Source organism: Lagopus muta, chromosome 7, assembly GCF_023343835.1.
Source record: "Lagopus muta isolate bLagMut1 chromosome 7, bLagMut1 primary, whole genome shotgun sequence".
Taxonomy (NCBI): domain Eukaryota; kingdom Metazoa; phylum Chordata; class Aves; order Galliformes; family Phasianidae; genus Lagopus; species Lagopus muta.
In genome coordinates, this window is record NC_064439.1 from 977,357 (window position 1) to 994,682 (window position 17,326).

Consider the following 17,326-nt stretch of genomic DNA (forward strand, 5'->3'; position numbering starts at 1 on the left):
ATAAGCCTTTGGAACTGTGCAGACCAGATTTTAAGGCCAGATTGGATGGGGCCCTGGGCAGCCTGGTCTGGTATGAGATGGGGTGGTTGGTGGCCCTGCATGTGGCAGGGGGGTTGGAGCTTTGTGATCCTTGAGGTCCCTTCCAACCCTGGCCATTCTGTGAGCTGGAAGGCACCTTTGTAGCCTAGGATGAGTTGGGCAGCGTGGCCCTGCAGCTGAGCAGCCAACTGCATCCTGGGCTGTGCTAGCAGGAGTGCAGCCAGCAGGGCTATGGGGCAGTTCTCCCCTTGTTTGGCCTTGTGAAGCCACAGCTGCTGTCCTGCAGCTGGGCTGGGGCTCGGAAACATTGCTGTGCTGGCATGGATCAAACTGAGCTCAGCGAGGAGGGCATCAAGGTGGGGAGGGGGCTGAGGAACCACAGAGCTTCGTTCCAAGCAGATGCAGGGGTGATCTCCCTGCTGCCCACAGCAGTGGGTAAGAGACATGTGGTGTGGATGTAAGGGAAGATCTGTTAGTTAAGAGAGCAGTCAGTTATCAGAATAGATGCCCAGAGAAGCTGTAGGACCCCGGTCCTTGGAGATATATGTAGCCTGATGGCATGGCCCTGAGCAAAATGCTCTTGCTGGGCTTGGTTTCAGCAGGAGGCTGCAGCAGAGCCCTCAGATCTCTGATCCATGTGGGTCCTGCAGTGCACAAGGTCCCTACTTGCAGCAGGGCTGAGCTTGGGGTCAGGCTTAGAGCCTGTCTGCTTGGCTTCCGAGCATCTCCAGTGATGGAGAATCCACAGGAGGCTTCTTCCCCAGGTCAGGCATCCTCCCAGGAGCTCATTGTGCCCCTTTTAATTGTTTTCATCTTTATACAAAATAGTTCTCACCACCTTCTGGGTGCTGGAGCTTCTCTTGAGTTGCACCACCAGGCTCTGCTCGGTTCTGTTATCTGACAGCATCAGCAGGACCTGTCAGCACGGTCACCTATTGAGCTATTCAGCTTTGTGTATCTCATCTTCTCTATTCTAATTGACAACTGTCATAGCCTGGCTCAGACACGCAGTGCTTGCTCTGTGTATCTCTGCAGCCTCTGCTTTCAGCTGTGACAAGCAGTTGTCTTTTAAAAGGGCCAAAACTGATTTCTGCTTGGGAAAGGAAAAGAGGCTGTGCTACATCTCCAGATTGGGGCTTTTGTTGGGCATTTTCGCCTCTGATGCATTATCACATCATTTTATTTCATTTTTTTCCTCTTCTTTTCCATTGCACAATGGAACGATAATAATTAGATGCTGTGGTTTTGTCAGGCTAATAAAATAGCAAATCTGACAAGCTTTGCTTTTGATTCCATTACTCTTTTTCAGCTTTTGTTGTTCAGTCTGAAGCCTTATCTTTAGCTGCTGCTTATCCGCTCCACGGCCTTTGATGATGCAAGCTAATCCCTAACAGAGCCAGCAGAGCACTGCGTGGAAACAATCCCAAGGCCTTTATATTTATGCCAACAGCGCTGCCAGAAAAGCTTGGCTATGCTGAAAGATGTGCCAGGAGTTCGAGGCCTGATAGGTTGACACGCATCTCACACAAAAGGGCAGGAGCAGCAGAGTCACAAAGCCCTGGAAGCTCTGAGCTCTGCTTTGTGCACCACTGCGGTGGTTGGACGATCCCTGGCGAGCAGCAGGCTTGCTTTTTCCATCAGTTCCATTCTCGGATGGTTTTAATGACTTTAGAGACTCTCCAGAGCTAAATTCTGCTTTTTATCAGAAATGGTGGAGAAACTAAAGGTAATAACTCTCTGAAACCTCAGTATTTCAACTTTCAAATAGTTTCAGGTATTTATTGTGCTGTACTGATCTGAGGATTGCAGCGGCAAAGGAGAAAGAAGATAAATGCTGCCTCGCTGTACTGTTAGCTGATTGCTGCTAGGTCAGGATAGGAGCCATCTAAATACAATAAATGATCTCATTTTTCACCCACAGGGTGGTGAGGCACTGGCACAGGTTGCCCAAGGAGGCTGTGGATGCCCCATCCCTGCAGGCATTCAAGGCCAGGCTGGATGTGGCTCTGGGCAGCCTGGGCTGCTGGTTGGCGACCTGCACACAGCAGGGCTTGGAGCTGGATGAGCATCGTGCTGCTTTGCAACCCAGGCTGTTCTGTGATGTGATGATTTTGTGCAGGCTGTGGAATAGCAGACACAGCTGTTCCCAGCACTACCAACTTTCCTTTTATCCTCCCAGGATTCTTGCCTGTCCCTTTCCAAGGGAGAGAACCTCTCCTGTGTGTTGGAGAGATGTGTAAAACTATTCCCACAAGAGCTGAAGCACTGTTATATTGTGTCTGTCTCTTCTGTCCTGCAGAGATGGGTGTAAGCTGGGGTGGGCTCCTGTTATTCTGCCCTTTGAGCTCTTCTGGGAGACTGTTTAAAAGCCTGGCTTGAAAAAACCAACCAACCAACCACCCCAAATGACAATGTTTCTCACTTGTGTCTTAACCACAGCTACCCGCTGCTCAAGCTGCCCTTACCTGGAACAGGACCTGTGGAGTTCAGCACCCCAGTGAAGGATTACTTTCCACCCTCCCCAGATGTGGGCTCACAGCAGGGAGATCCCAGCGAGCGCCCTGACTGGGTGAGTGTGTGTGGGGGGCTGCGTGGGGCAGCAGCAAGACAGCCCTGCTGTGCTGGGGTAGCTGCCCTGCCTGCAGATCTGTGCTGATCCATGGACAGTGTGCTTTGGTTCGGGTTGCTTTGTGTGGTTGCTGAGGTCAGGCTGTGACACCAGTGGTTTTATCTGATTACAGTCTTAGTCTGGAAGAATAAGAGTTATTCTTACTCCAGGCTGCCCAGAGAGGCTGTGATGCCCCGTCCATCCGTGGAGGTGTTGGAGGCCAGGTTGGATGGGGCCCTGGGCAGCCTGGGCTGCTGTGCAATGGGGAGGTTGGTGGCCCTGCATTGGTGGGGGGTTGGAGCTTCGTGATCCTTGAGGTCCCTTCCAACCCAACCATTCTGTGATTCTAAAAGGAAAAAAAAACAAAAGCATGCTAGGAATTTGGAAGAGTTGAAAGCTCTGAAATGCTGTGTGAGGCCTTGTTCTGCAAGGTTGACATGGATAGCTTTGTTTTAGGGCAACTTAATGATGAGTTCTGGGACGGCTGGGCCCCGTTTCCTCATGCCATAGGAAGGCGTGCAGCCCAGAGCAGCAGCCAGTTGAGTGGTACAAACCACAGAGATAAACTGGGCTGAGATTCTGATGTTCAGGATGAGGAATGAATGTTTCTTTGGCATGAACAAGGAGCAACCCTGATGCTTTCCAACAGGGCTGATAACCTGATCCAGTACATCAGGAAGCCGTTCTGAAATGATTCTTTGCAACCCGTGTTGTTCTTTTTCATTCCAAACTGTGTAAAGGGGAAGTTGCCCATTGGCTTACTATTTCTCTCTCTACTCTCTCCGTGCATGTTCTTATTGTAATCGATATCATTTACCTTCTTGTACCCTTCCTGGTGCAACAGAGAGCTTTTTTCTCATGCGAATGACTCAAGTTGATAATAGGTTGCTACTGCTGTGTTTCCCCTCTAATTTGGGAGAGCAAAATAAAGTCTGGCAAACCCCTTCCTGAAAGCTTGCCAGGCTGTGATCTGATTCTGCTCAGCAGCTTCCTGCTCACCGTGTGCTCCCATTCTCCCTCTGGTTTCCCTGCAGTACGTGGGTGCTCCTGTGGCCTACATCCAGCAGATCTTTGTGAAAGCCACTGTCTCCCCGTGGCAGAAGAACTTCCTTGCTGTGGATGTCTTTCGTTCGCCGCTGTCCCGCGTCTTCCAGCTGGTGGAAGAGATTCGGAACCATGCCCTGAGAGACAGGTAAGCACTGCTTGGGAAGGCTGGTGTGAAAGGCAGGACTGCACACAGCCCTCTTCTCAGTTGTGGCCCGTTGAGTCTGATCATCAGCTTTGAATTTGTTTGATTCTCAAAATGGCTGCCCATGAGGGATGGCACAGCAGTCCTGCAGCTTTTGTGCTGACCTTCAGCCTGTGCTAAATGGCAGGAGCCCTCTGCTTACAGCCTTAGGATGAGAGGTCAGCAATGGTCCTTCAAGGTTACTCCTCCTGTAGCAGATATCAGTGCCATATAATCCTTTCCATAAGCATGCAAGATGTGTATTAAAGCAAGTTCACTTGATGCCACCGTGTCTATTGTGAAACTCTTCTACAATTTCACATGATCAGGATCTTCCTCCTGGCTTTCCACTTCATCTGTGTTCAGGGCCAGTTTATACCTGCTTGTTTTTCTCCTGACACAGCATTTGTGCAAAAATAGCTCTGATATTTGCAGGGAAAACTCATTCTCCCCAACCCAAATCCCTGGTTGTTAAACTAGGCATAGGAAACTTGTGGCTCACACTGGGAAGGTGGCTCTGGTTTCACTTGGTTGCATTGGTTGCTTTTCCCCACACATTCTTCTCAATGTTTCTTCCCTGAACACAGGAGATGAGGACTGCATGCACAGGAGTTGTCAATGAAGTCTCATTTGTTCCTTATTTTCCCTGGAAGTCCCTTTTCTGAATGCAGTTAGGTTGCAGCCCTGGTTGGTCACATCAGCATTGCGTGTTGGCCGGGTGGTTGGTTGGCATCTCCCTGTCCACCATTCTCTCATTTCCAGCTGATGAGCTGGAAATACAGCAGAAACTCATTTTAGTCCTCCAAGTGCATGGGGATTTTGTACTGCCAAGAGAAATGAGATTAAACGTAACCCAGCCCTTGCATTGCCCACTTCAGACATTCTGTTCCCCTCTGTGCTAGCAGTGCACCTTTATTTGGTGTCCTTCACAAATGTTTGTGTATCTTGCTCCAAGGTTAGCAGTAAAAGCACGGAACAACTTTGGTTCTGAGCTGCCTGTGAAAAGTCCCACTCTGCTTCCTCCAACCTCCACCACTGGCTCCCCTTTCAGCAGCCCCACGGCTGCTTTCCTGTTAACTTTGTTCTAAACTACGTTACAGTCTTTGTGCCAGCTTCTGTCTTTCCTATGAACCAAAGCATTTTCTGTAGGTGTCAGGGGGAAGTTTTTCACTGAGAGGGTGGTGAGGTGCTGGAACAGCTGCCCAGAGAGGCTGTGATGCCCCGTCCATCCGTGGAGGTGTTGGAGGCCAGGTTGGATGGGGCCCTGGGCAGCCTGGGCTGCTGTGAAATGGGGAGGTTGGTGGCCCTGCATTGGTGGGGGGTTGGAGCTTCGTGATCCTTGAGCTCCCTTCCAACCCAACCATTCTGTGATGCTGTGATTCTTTAATACATTTCATACCTGTTAATTTGCCTCTTTTTCTTGTAAAATGTTTTCCTCTGAGTTACGAGTTCTTATTTGCTGTCAAGTTCTTGACTAGGTTTGCTTTCTAAGGGCAGAGAGGCTTCCTGACTTTTCCTTCTAAGCTCAATGAGAATAATGACGGTGAGAGCAGGCAGTGTGGTGAGCTTGGAGTCTTTGATCATCTCCTGGCTTCCTTCATTCTTTGTCCTCTAATTCATATGGCTGGTGATCACGTACTCTTTGTTCATTACACATTTCCCTGGCAGCATTCTCCATCGCTTCCTTTCTGAGCATTCACTTTACCACTCTACCTGATGGTTTGTCCTCTTTTAAGAACCAATCCGTGTCAGTTAGCTGTCTGCTTTCTCTCTGATGCTATTTAGAAATGCCACTCATGCTGTTAAATATAGAGCTCTTTGCTTCTGCCTTGGCGTTCTTTCTGTTTCCAGTTCATCTCCATCTCTATCATATGTATAATTTTAGATAGCAATCTTTATGTAGCTGCCAGTTACAAGTCAGAAACTTCCTCCTGCTGTGTGCACTGTCTGCTCGTTATCTCCCCTTTGTGTGCTGCCCTTGGTGAGCCATGAGGCAGATGGGGGCAGAACCAGCCTCGCACAGAAGACAAGGCAGTGGCTTAGGCCTTTGGACCTGAGCCTTGGGATGAGGGCTCCCATTTGGTGGCAGGCTGGGGATTTCCAGAAGCTTTGAGATACATCCTGAAATGACCTCAGAACCCATTGTCCATTTCCTCCTCACCAGCTGTTTTTATCAGTATCAAAGTTAAGCACAGATCATTTTCTTGCTAGGAAATAAAGCATTCTTTGATACTGACACACGAGGTGGGACAGAAGCAGCAGCAGGACGTTGAGAACTGGATAGGAAACACAAAGTGATTCTATTTTCGTTATTCTTGGCATTGATCTCTGCACCTACAGTGCTGGGCACAGGGGCCAGATGCATTCACTTCCTAAAGGAAAACTCACAGGCTTGTGTGCAGTGTGAACTGTTGTCTCCGTTATGTTTCAGAGTTAATTAAAGCCTTAATATAGAACAACAGTCTTCTTCCTTCTGAATCATAGAACGGCCTGGGTTGCAAAGGAGCTCAATGCTCATCCAGCTCCAACCCCTGCTGTGTGCAGGTCACCAACCAGCAGCCCAGGCTGCCCAGAGCCACATCCAGCCTGGCCTTGAATGCCTGCAGGGATGGGGCATCCACAGCCTCCTTGGGCAACCTGTGCCAGTGCAAAAGGCATCACTGCATCAGTTCTTTTGGATTCTCTCTTGGAAAGTTTCTGTTCTTACACACAAGCACAGTATTGTCTGATGTTAATTTGACAGCTGTGGCTTTTCCTGCCCTGCACTGATGGGATATGGATTCTGGAAGGGTTGTTTGCAAAGCCATAGCTTGATCACTGTTGGTTCCATGTGTTCTCCTTGTGTAAAAAGCCCTCAAGGGAAAGCATTTCAAAACAGGACTCTGACTGATTTGTCTTCTAGAGCACTTTCCTCTGTTATCCTTGGGCTGGAGCCAGGCAGGGTTGTTCTCCAGAGCCTTAAATTGGCCTTTGTTAAATAGCCTCTTCTGTGCAAACACCACTGATGGCCCTTATGGTGTTGAGGGAGGTGTTCTCTTCTGGATCAGCAGCTCTGGCTTGTCTGGCCAAACGTTGTGCTGATAGGTTGTAACTGAGCCCTCCCAGTCAGGTGCTGTTGGAAGCCCAAGCTGAGTCTCTCCTGAATTACTGCAGGATAAGGGTTATGTGTCTGTGTCACAACCCCAGGTTCCACGTCACACCAGGTTTTGGTCTTACAGCTCCATTCATATCCAAACCTGTAAGGCATTTGCTAACCCGTGAGCACAGAGCAGTGCTGAAAACAATTTGCACAGCAGCAGATATTGAATCCTTTGTGTGTTTTCAGAGAAGTCTTACCCACCTCAGGCAGGCTAATAGGCATTCCTGTGCAGTGCCCCATTCAACAGATGTGCAAGGAACTGGAGCAGTTTAAGGTCTTTGAGGAGGAATTTCAGGGAGCCAATTTCTCTGTGGCTCGAAGAGCAGTGCCTTAAATGTGGAACTGAAAGCTGTGGCATCTCGGATGGGTGAGCAGGGAAAGCTATGAGGCCAGAGAGTATGCAGAGCAATGATAATGAGGTTCTGCAGATTGCACTCCTGTCACAGTGAGCTCCTGGTCCGTGGCCCAGGGCTCTTGATCCTTGGTCATTAGACAAGGCAGTGCAAGTCCTTGGGTTGTTCATCACAGAGGTTTTGCCTTTTGCTTGTGAGAGCTGCACCTTACGCAGCCGTGTCTGATCTTTGTCCACATTTCAGCTCTGGTGTCAAAAGCCTGGAGGAGGTTTGCCTTCAGGTAACAGACCTTCTTCCTGGCCTCAAGAAGCTGCACAATCTGCTCCCTGAACACGGCTGTCTGCTGCTGTCTCCAGGGAACTTCTGGCAGAATGATCGAGAGCGATTCAATGCTGACCCAGACATCATCAAAACCATCCACCAGCATGAACCAAAGACTCTGCAGACGTCAGCTACTCTCAAAGGTAAGAGGCTGAAGTGCCAAAGAAGCTGTCAGAGATGCCTGCAACTTGCACTGCTGTTTTGTCCTTGCTATTAGATTGCTGCTATTACCAAATTTTGTGGTATTTTGTTACTCACAACATCCAGAATGAAGCTACCAGATATATTTCATCGCTTGCTTCATACCCATGTTTGAAGTCCTTTCTTTATTTGTGGAAAGCAGATCATTCCACTCAGTGAACCCCCTTACTTGGGTTGGAGTAATCCCAGACACTTATACAGACTGGGAGAAGAGCTCCTTGAGGGCAGCCTGGCTGAGAGGGTCCTGGGGGTCCCGAATGTGAGCCAGCAGTGTGTGCACAAAGCCCAGAAAGCCAATGGTGTCCTGGGCTGCATCAGCAGAGGGGAGGCAGCAGGGACAGGGAGGTGATTGTCCCTCTCTGCTCTGCCCTCATGTGTCCCCATCTGCAGTGCTGCGTCCAGGTCTGGAGCCCCCAGCACAAGGAAGACAGGGAGCTGTTGGAGAGGGTGCAGAGGAGCCACAGAGATGCTCAGAGGGCTGCAGCACCTCCCTACAAAGACAGGCTGAGGGAGCTGGGCTTGTTCAGCATGGAGAAGAGAAGCTGCGGGGTGACCTGAGTGCAGCCTGCAGTGCCTGAAGGGAGCCTGCAGCCAGGAGGGGAGTCAGCTCTTGGCAAGGGGAGATGGCAGCAGGACGAGGGAAATGGTTTGGAGCTGAGGGAGGGCAGCTGGAGGTTGGATGTGAGGGGAAGCTGTGTGCTGTGAGAGCGGTGAGGGGCTGGAACAGCTGCCCAGAGAGGCTGTGATGCCCCGTCCATGCATGGAGGTGTTGGAGGCCAGGTTGGATGGGGCCCTGCACAACCTAATCCAGCACTTGATGCAGTGGCAGCAGGGGGTTGGAGCTTTGTGATCCCTGAGGTCCCTTCCCACACAGGGCAGTCTGTGATTCCATGACAGCTGCCTGCATGTATCCCTGTGTGCTGTTCAGGCCATGATCTCAGTGGGATCAGAGACAAGGAGGGGCAGCTCACAGCACTGGAGCACTGCTGGGGATGGATGCAGGCTCTTCAGGAAGGACAGGCTGGGAGATGAGGGGAGCTCTGCTTTGTGTGAGGGAGCATCTGGAACACATGGAGCCTTGCTTAGGAGGAAGTGATGAGCTAGCTGAGATGTCTCTTGGGTTAGGATTAGAGGGCAGACCACTGCCCCCATCATTTATTTCCCTGCATCAGCCATTTGCACACATCAGCAGTATCTCAACAAAGCACTGAGAAGGTGTTTCCTATCAGAGCACTACATCTAACTCAGAATTTTTCACTCCAATTGTTCTCATATCCCATCTTGCGTGCCTGTTTTTCTGTTACCATTCGTGACCCACGCTGTGTTTTTGCAGATCTGTTGTTTGGACTCCCTGGGAAATACAGTGGGGTGAACCTGTACAACAGGAGGCGAGTGGTGTCATACACTGTCACACTGGGTCTCCAGCAGTATGACTCCAGGTAGGGAGCTCTGGCTGTGCTCTTTTAATGTTAGGACACCCGGACTCGTTTCTTGGAAAGCTTGCTCTTGTTTTTTCCTGCTCTTGTTGTTGCTGTGCTGTTGTTTAGTCTCCATTTCCTTACGTTTGGGGGATCTGCTGGAGGTGCTGTAGAAAAGCAGGGTGCTCTTCTGGGGAGAAACGAAATACTGTCAGCACTTGGGTTCCTTCTAAAGAACAGTAGGTATAATACCCAAAGCTGGCACTGGGAGTTCCCCTGATGATGGCTTCATCTGCAGATGGAGCTGTCAGTTGTAGCAGCCAAGGCCCAGCAGGTCTGCTTTGACCCAGTTCCTGCTGCACAGAGCTGCAGTGCTTTGCTTTCCAGCAAGCACTAATTCAGCTGGTACCGACTGTGAAACCCCCCTGGCAGTGTTGGCAAAGCTGGTTTGGCTTGAGCAAACCTGAGCATGAAACAATCTGCTCAGTGCTGCATAGAATTCCCCAGGGAATGCCTGGGACACAACTGGCAGCACAGCAGCCAAACCTGTGCCCATGCAAGAGCCCTTCAGCCTCAAGGACTGTCACGTAGGAGCTGTAATTACTTAAAATGTAGGGGATGTTTGAGCCTGCAGGATGTTCTGCTCCCTAGGGCCAAGGTTTTTGATGACCAGCCCTCGCTTTAAATAGTTTTGCTGAATCTTCACAGTTATCTTTGAAGCTTTACAGAAATCAAGGTGTGGGAGATAGATAGCCACAGTGCAGATGTGCTGGATGTGGTTTGGGCCCCGGAGGAGCAGAGTTAGCAGTCAGACCTGGAGAGAGCCGTGTTTGGTAAATCTCTATGGATCTGCGGAGCTTCTTGTTATTTGAACTCATGGAGCTCCTGCTTGGAATCGCTTGCTGGCTGTTTGGTGCAGTGTGGAGCACAGCCTGCTCACTTCTCTCCCCCCCAGGTTCCTCAGCAGCCTCCGTTCTCGCCTCAAGCTGCTGCATCCCAGTCCAAACTGCACGCTGCGGGAGGACAGCATCGTTCACGTGCACTTCAAGGAGGAGATTGGCATTGCTGAGCTCATCCCCCTCGTCACCACCTACATTATACTCTTCGCTTACATCTACTTCTCCACACGTAGGTTTGTGGGGTGGAGAGCCTGGAGGGGAGAGCAAGCTAGTAAGCCACCTGTATGGCACTGAAGGGACGGGTGGTGGGGTGCACTTCCCCTGTCCATAGCACTGCCACAGCACTGCACACACACACACTTAGCATTTAGCTCCACTGACTCCCATAGCACTTAGGCACCAGCTCCCTCCTGTTTCAGCAGCAGAGCTGATGCTGACATTTGGCCGTGGTCACGTGGAGGATTCACAGCCTTGCTGATGTGGTTTCTACTCATTGGCTCCTTTCAGCCAACGTGTTGTTATTCCCTGTGATATCTTCTGAGCTTTTCAGTGTCTTACATAGTATCTGCCATAGTAGTGATGCTTTTTACAATTTGGACAGACTGATTTCTGGTCATACAAATGAAACACATGTGGTTTTAGGCTTACTAGTCGTATTTAAGTTCCTTTTCTCATGCCCCAGCAGTGCTGTACTGGAACTGGTATAAGCTGCAAGCCAAGTGCTGTCCTGTGTCCCATCCTTGTGAGTGTTCTTACACAGTGGGAGTTTTGGGACCTGTGTTTCACACACTGACCCTGAGCTGCCACCGGCCCTGGGCTGCAGGCTGGTAAATACCTGCTGCCACAGATCAGGATGAGGATCTGTTCTCCTTGATTTGTATTAGCATGTCATTTTCTTCTGCCTGCTAATGGAGACTTTGCATTCTGCTTTTCAGGGAAGATCGACATGGTGAAATCAAAGTGGGGTCTGGCCCTGGCAGCTGTTGTGACAGTGCTCAGCTCTCTGCTGATGTCAGTTGGGCTGTGCACACTGTTTGGTTTGACACCCACTCTCAATGGAGGGTAAGTTTCCAGCACCAAACCTCTTCCTAAACAAGGGCAGATGGAGGTGAAATCCTTTGAAAACAGCTGTCCAATGTTTAGTCATTAAGTATTTTTCACCTGAGGTTACATCGTTTACTGATACTGCTGTGTAAAATTATCAGCAGGCCCCTCCTGAGTTGAAGGGCCGTGTACTTCTGTCTGTCCAGCAGCAAGACCTTGCTAGATCACAGTGTTCCCAGAGCTGCCTCGGTGCTGAGCAGTTGCCTCTTCAGCCTCAAGCAGAAGGAATTGGCTGGGCCAGCTCTCATTCCTGAACGTGATTTCCTGGCAGTGGACTGGGCACCCACATACCTTTCTCCTGCAGTGACTTGTCTTGGCATCCAGAAGGACTCACTGCTTTTTCTCTGGTTGGCTTCACTACATTTTGCTGGGAGAAAGTGTGTCAAGGTGTCAGAACTGACCTGCACTGTCTGCCTGCTGGCCAGCACGAGGGAGCGTGCACCCATTGCTCATCTCTGGCAGCATCTCTTCTGACTGGGGTTCCTGTGGGTGCTCAGACTTTTGATGTGGTTGTTATGGTTGTTACCACTCGTGTTTGTGTTGAGAACACCTGAGAACTCAATTAAAGTTCAATTCAGAATCTTTTGGCTTTCAGACCCCTTCCCTAAGTAGCTGAGGAGTTACCCATCATTTTTCTTCCCATTTCTCCTTCCAGCTGCTGAAACAATTCAGGTCTGACCAGGAGGGAGATCTCTCAGTGCTGGCAATAGTTTACCAGGAGCCAGACCAAGAGAGGGGAATTCCTCCCCAAGAAACCTAAAAGAGCTGTGAAATGACTTCAGAAATGGAAATATTTGTTCCCTTTTTTTTTTACCTCTGTGGTAATGAGGAGACTTAATTACGGATCAGGATGAGCTGTACAAATAGAGCAGATAGGATCCACGGGGAGTTTATGCTTTTAACTCAACCTGCAACACAGTATTTGGATGCAGATGTATGAGTGGAATTCAAGGGGGTTTTAACCTGGTTTTGGTTAGCACAGTGAGCAAGGCCTTTGTGTGCTGTTAGCCTTACAGTTGTCACACTGAAGGGCTAAACTAATCCAGCCATTCCTTAATTAAGGCAGTCCTTATTTCTTAAAGTAGCTTTTCTGCAAAAATTCTTTGCCTTAAAATGATTGCATGGAGGGTTTCCTTTGGAGTTCAAGCTCAACTCTTGGAAGCTTCATTCCTGCAGTGCTTTATAAATGCTGTTTAATTAGATGGAGGATGCTTGGATTCAGTGGTTCTGAGCACATTGGGCTTTCATTGACTTCTGGTGGCTCTGACAGGGTGGCTTTTTGGCAGGCTGGTGCTGCTGGTGTAGGTAAATACCATGCAGCACTGTGGTGGGTGCATTTGGTGTAAGGACTCTTGTAGGGATGGATCCCACAGAGGGGATCTGCTTCCTCTCCTGAGTGAGCATCACCATCCCAAAGTGTGCTGAGCCTGCCCTGTCAGCTCTTAAATGCTCATCATTTCCTGTTCTTGGCAGCTGCCTGAGGTGGGATCGTGCTGAAATGTGAGGTGAAAGTAGGATTGAGGACTGTGTGGAGGATGGGTTGGGAGTGAGGGTGCCAGGAAGATCCTTCGACCTGTCCTGCATTGCCCAGTGTCTGCCAGAGCGCTTTCCCTCTTGCTGTCTGCTTCCAGTGTTTGTGCTGTGTCACTGCACCAGCTGCTATCATGCTAGGGTTTGCCCAGCCTCAGCCTGCAGTCAGACTGCCTTGGCTGGACTTTGATCTGACTTATAGCCTTTTTTATCCATTTTGACTCCAGCAGAGCCTTCTGGATATGGGTGTGTTGGTTTTAATGGCACTGCACTCACGATAAGCCCTTTTCCCTCACCTGTTTTTGTAAGAGAGCAGTATTGACTTTTTACTATCGCATGATACGTAAACCAGACCTTAATCATCATCAGCCTTCTTTTATCTTTCTTTGATGATTTTCCCTTGTCTTACAACATAGCTCAAATATTGATGAAATGAAATAATTACAGGTAAGGTAGACGTTAATCTCATATTGCAGAAAGGGAAATTCAGTGGAGGTCAGTGATGTGATCTGCCCAGGATTTGAGGCTGAGCTGAGGCAGAATGCTTGGAGATCATTGAGAGAGGGCTACGTGAGAGCTGGAGGATGTGAAGGCCTCACCAGCAGCTGCTATCTCACCTAGATTAGAGCAATCACAATCTCAGATAATGACCCACTGCTGCTCCCCGTTCAGTGCTGCTGTTTGCAGGGTGTGACAGCTTGTATCTGACCTGCACAGCCTTGCATTGCTCTGCAGGAGAAGCTCATGTCGGATTGCTCTTAAGCTGCTTGTCGCCTGCAATGAAAACTGCTGACTCTTCGAGGACTATTTCAGCTCGTAATCTGTGCCTAATAATTAATTATCTTCAGCAATTGAAGCGGCTGTCGAAGCAGGGCGTAGTTGAGAGTTGTGGATTTCCTCTGCCAGGTTTGTGCTGCCTTCCAAAGGCTCACTGCAGGCAAGGCAAGGCAGGTCTGCTGTGCCTTGCAGGGCTGTGTGTGAGGGCAGGAGTCTGCAAGGCTGTGCTTTTGGGCAGCCTGCTCTGCATATGTGTGCAGTGCTGTGCTGTGCAGCACCCCTCTCCCTCGTGGCTGTCTCTCATTCCCTTCATTCAGCAGTTTCCATCCCTAAGGATTCCAAAGAGATTTTCTCACATCTGCCTTCTGTCCCGAACCACTGCTTGGAGGAGTGACACAGGTTATGAACTGAAAATGCCTTTAGATAAAGGCAGAACTGAGGGCTTGCTGCATTTTAGGTTCTGTGACACGTCCGAGGAGCCCCTGATGTCCTACGTGTCTTTGTGTTCTGTCACTTGATGTGGGAATTCACCTCCTGTGCAGGTCGTGGACTGGATCTGGAGGGAGTGACACATTGCACAGCCACTGATAGAGCTGGCATTCAGATAGGAATCCTGCAGGTTTCGTGGGTTTTGTGTGTGTTTTTTTCAGTAATCCTTCTTTGAATGGAGCTCTTGCTGTTTCAGCTTGCCATTTGTGCAAGGAATTGAAGGACCTAGCTGAGTTAGCAGTGTTTCCAGGCAGGTGTTTTTTCCCCATTGACTTTGTAAGGTACAAGCTGATGGCAGCTGCCTGCCTGCAAATTCTGCTGAGCTGTAGGCAGCTGGAAACAGCCCTGGGAAGGTGGTTTCTGGTAGTGGCAGGAGGCAGGTGTGCTCCTGAAGCCTGTTGTTCAGCTGTCTGAGCTGTCAGTGAGTTGCACAGGGCTGAGGACACAGGCACAGAGCAGCACAGCACACACCCATTCCCCTCCAGAAGCATTTTTGCTTACATTCAGCTGGAGGGAGATGAAGAGATTGATGATCTGCCTTGTTTCTGGCATGGAACAGCTTTTCCCCCCCCCCCCCCCCCTACTGATCTGAACTGTAAGTAATTAAAAGAGAGAAAAAAAAAGTCACAGTGATGTCCTTGAGCACTTGTTCTCTTCTGAATGTATTCTGAAGGGCAGAACCACAGCAGTATGCATTCCTGAGCAGTGGGTGCCAACGATCCCTGGGAGGATTGGTTGGTGTGCAGTTCCTTTGTGCCCTGCACACTGTGCTGTGTGGTGGCTTCTAAGCAATCAGCTCCTTGGTGGTGGTGGGACAGGGCTCTGACCTTCACACTGCAGTGATGTTCCTAGTCCATCTTTGTCTCTGAACCTCTTTGTCTCTGAACCTCTTTGTCCTACGACTCCTTGAGGGAGAAGAAAGAAGGGATTTGGCCAAGAGTAGTGGGTGGTGTTTCCTGCCTTTGGCTCCGGGGTGTTTGCAGTTTAGCCTGCGTTCTTCCCTTGTTTTCACCAAAGATTTCATTCTCAGTTCTGTTCCTGTGTCCTTTAGAGAGATATTTCCATACTTGGTTGTTGTCATTGGCCTGGAGAACGTGTTGGTCCTCACCAAGTCTGTTGTCTCTACGCCCGTTGACCTGGAAGTGAAGCTCCGCATCGCCCAAGGTATGCAGCCTGCATGGACTCACAGCACCACAGAATGGCTTGGGGTTGCAAGGGACCCCAAAGACCATCAAGATCCAACCCCCCTGCTGCAGGCAGGGCCTCCAACCCCAGCATTTAACACCAAACCAGGAAGGGTGGAAGGCTGCTGAGAGAGAAGAAGTAGGGTAATGCTGGGTCTGGGAGGTGGGGAGTGATCATAGCTGTGCTCTGTAGTGGAAACAAGAGCTGTTTGTGTTGAGTGGGAACTGGGAGTTGAATCCTAATGGTCTGTCTTGGTATTTTTATGATTTCCAAGAACTGATGTAAGCCTGTAATTGCGAGCACTGCTTTTTGCAGCTCTTGGGTGAAGCATTGGCTAAATAGGGTGAAAAAAGTGCTGGTAAGGGAGAGCTGCATCCCCTGGTGAGGATATTTAGTACCTTTTCCTATTGTGTCATGGATACTGTAAGCACAGCTCACAGTTCTTCTTAAGTTCTGCTGAGCATGTGAGAAAATGATCTGCTCTCCAGCAGGATTGCAGTGTGCTCAAACCACGGGTAAATGGGGTTTGCAAACTTCACAACTATTTCTAAGCATTAGAAGTCCTTACGAAGGGACCTCTGAAGGCCATTTAGTCCAGCTGCCCTGCAATGCACAGGGACAGCACAGCTCCATCAGGGCTCAGGGCCTCATCCAGCCTGGCCTTGGAAGTCTGCAGGGATGGGGCATCACTGCATCTCTGACAACCTGTGCCAGTGCCTCAGCACCCTCGTCATCAGGTGGATTAATGATAACCCATCTGAAAAGGACACTGGAACATAGAGGCCAGCTATTTGACTTGTAAGTAGATATCCAAGACAAGTCCCATGAATTTTAGCCTAAAAGTGCCCTTTTTTTGTCTGTTGGGTAAAGATGCTGAATGCAGCAGGCAGTCCTTTAAGCTGTGCTCGTGCCTGTTCACCTGCAAGCAGCCTCCTAACCTCTCTGTGCATGTTATTTCCCCAGGTTTGAGCAATGAGAGCTGGTCAATTATGAAGAATATGGCCACAGAGCTTGGGATCATCCTGATTGGGTATTTCACCCTTGTCCCAGCCATCCAGGTGAGTGTGGCTGATCAGTTTGAGCACGCAGGACAGACTGCAGGCTTGTAGGCAGCACAAGAATGTGGTGTGCAATGCTTTGCATTAGCTGTTCAGGAGCACCCAGCTGCTTCATGGTGAGGAAGGGAGGAATCTGTGCCACAGCAGGAACGTTTCTCTGGGAAGCTGCCATGGGAAAGGCAGTGGTGCCTTTCGTTCAGTCAGTGCCAGGCACCTGCTGCAATCTCCTTGTGGCAGCTGTGTGTAAATAGCATTGTCCTTGGGGCCATCTGAGTGTGGGCTGCCACTTGGGCCACACGTAGTTCTGAGATTGCCCAGCAGATGCCTTCTGCTGGGGGCCTCAGTGCTCACAGACCTTGTGTGGATGTACTGCAGATGTGTCTGTAGTGATGCTGTGCTCCAAGGTTACGTGTGCAGCAGGTTGTATAGAAGGAGGAGTACGATTTTTCAGAGCCAGTTGATACAGCTGGGATCAGGAAGTTTGCCCTTGTTTTGTGTTCATTTCTTGGCCTAATGAAATGCCATCTAACACAGCAACCCTTGTTTCCTGTGGCTTTGCTGACTTTGTGATGCCTGCAGCTACCTGCCCTTAGGTCCCACCAGCAGGGAGGATGAAATGCAGGCACACTCATCCACAACATGCCTATAATGCACTCTGCCACACAGATTAAGACAGAAACACTCAGCACCCCGCAAGGCCAACAGCTGCATCCCACAGTTCCTCAGCCTGCCTCTCAGAAACAGGAGGATGACAAGAGGAGCTATGCTAGAATTCCCCATGCCATCTCTGGCCACACGTTGTGCCTTGATTTTTGTGCGTGAAGCTGATTTGCAGACACTAGCAGGGTTCATCCTTTGGGTCTAAACTGGGCTCATTCATTTGCCATGTCCTTCTTTCCCTTCGCTATGGAGGAGCCTGTGGAGTGCACTGATTACAGGAGACAAATGGGAATGAGGCAGAGGCACGGAGCTGTGTA

General features: G+C 49.8%; 1 protein-coding gene across 1 annotated transcript in view; it reads left to right on the forward strand.

The window, feature by feature from the left end:
* Nucleotides 1–17,326, forward strand: part of LOC125696381 (SREBF chaperone) — a 49,288-nt gene that overhangs the window by 17,381 nt on the left and 14,581 nt on the right. The window contains exons 3-10 of the mRNA XM_048951907.1: nucleotides 2,479–2,608; nucleotides 3,682–3,839; nucleotides 7,611–7,831; nucleotides 9,223–9,328; nucleotides 10,263–10,435; nucleotides 11,142–11,268; nucleotides 15,158–15,270; nucleotides 16,255–16,349. Coding sequence (XP_048807864.1) covers nucleotides 2,479–2,608; nucleotides 3,682–3,839; nucleotides 7,611–7,831; nucleotides 9,223–9,328; nucleotides 10,263–10,435; nucleotides 11,142–11,268; nucleotides 15,158–15,270; nucleotides 16,255–16,349 — 1,123 coding nt within the window. The remainder of the gene's footprint in view (nucleotides 1–2,478; nucleotides 2,609–3,681; nucleotides 3,840–7,610; nucleotides 7,832–9,222; nucleotides 9,329–10,262; nucleotides 10,436–11,141; nucleotides 11,269–15,157; nucleotides 15,271–16,254; nucleotides 16,350–17,326) is intronic.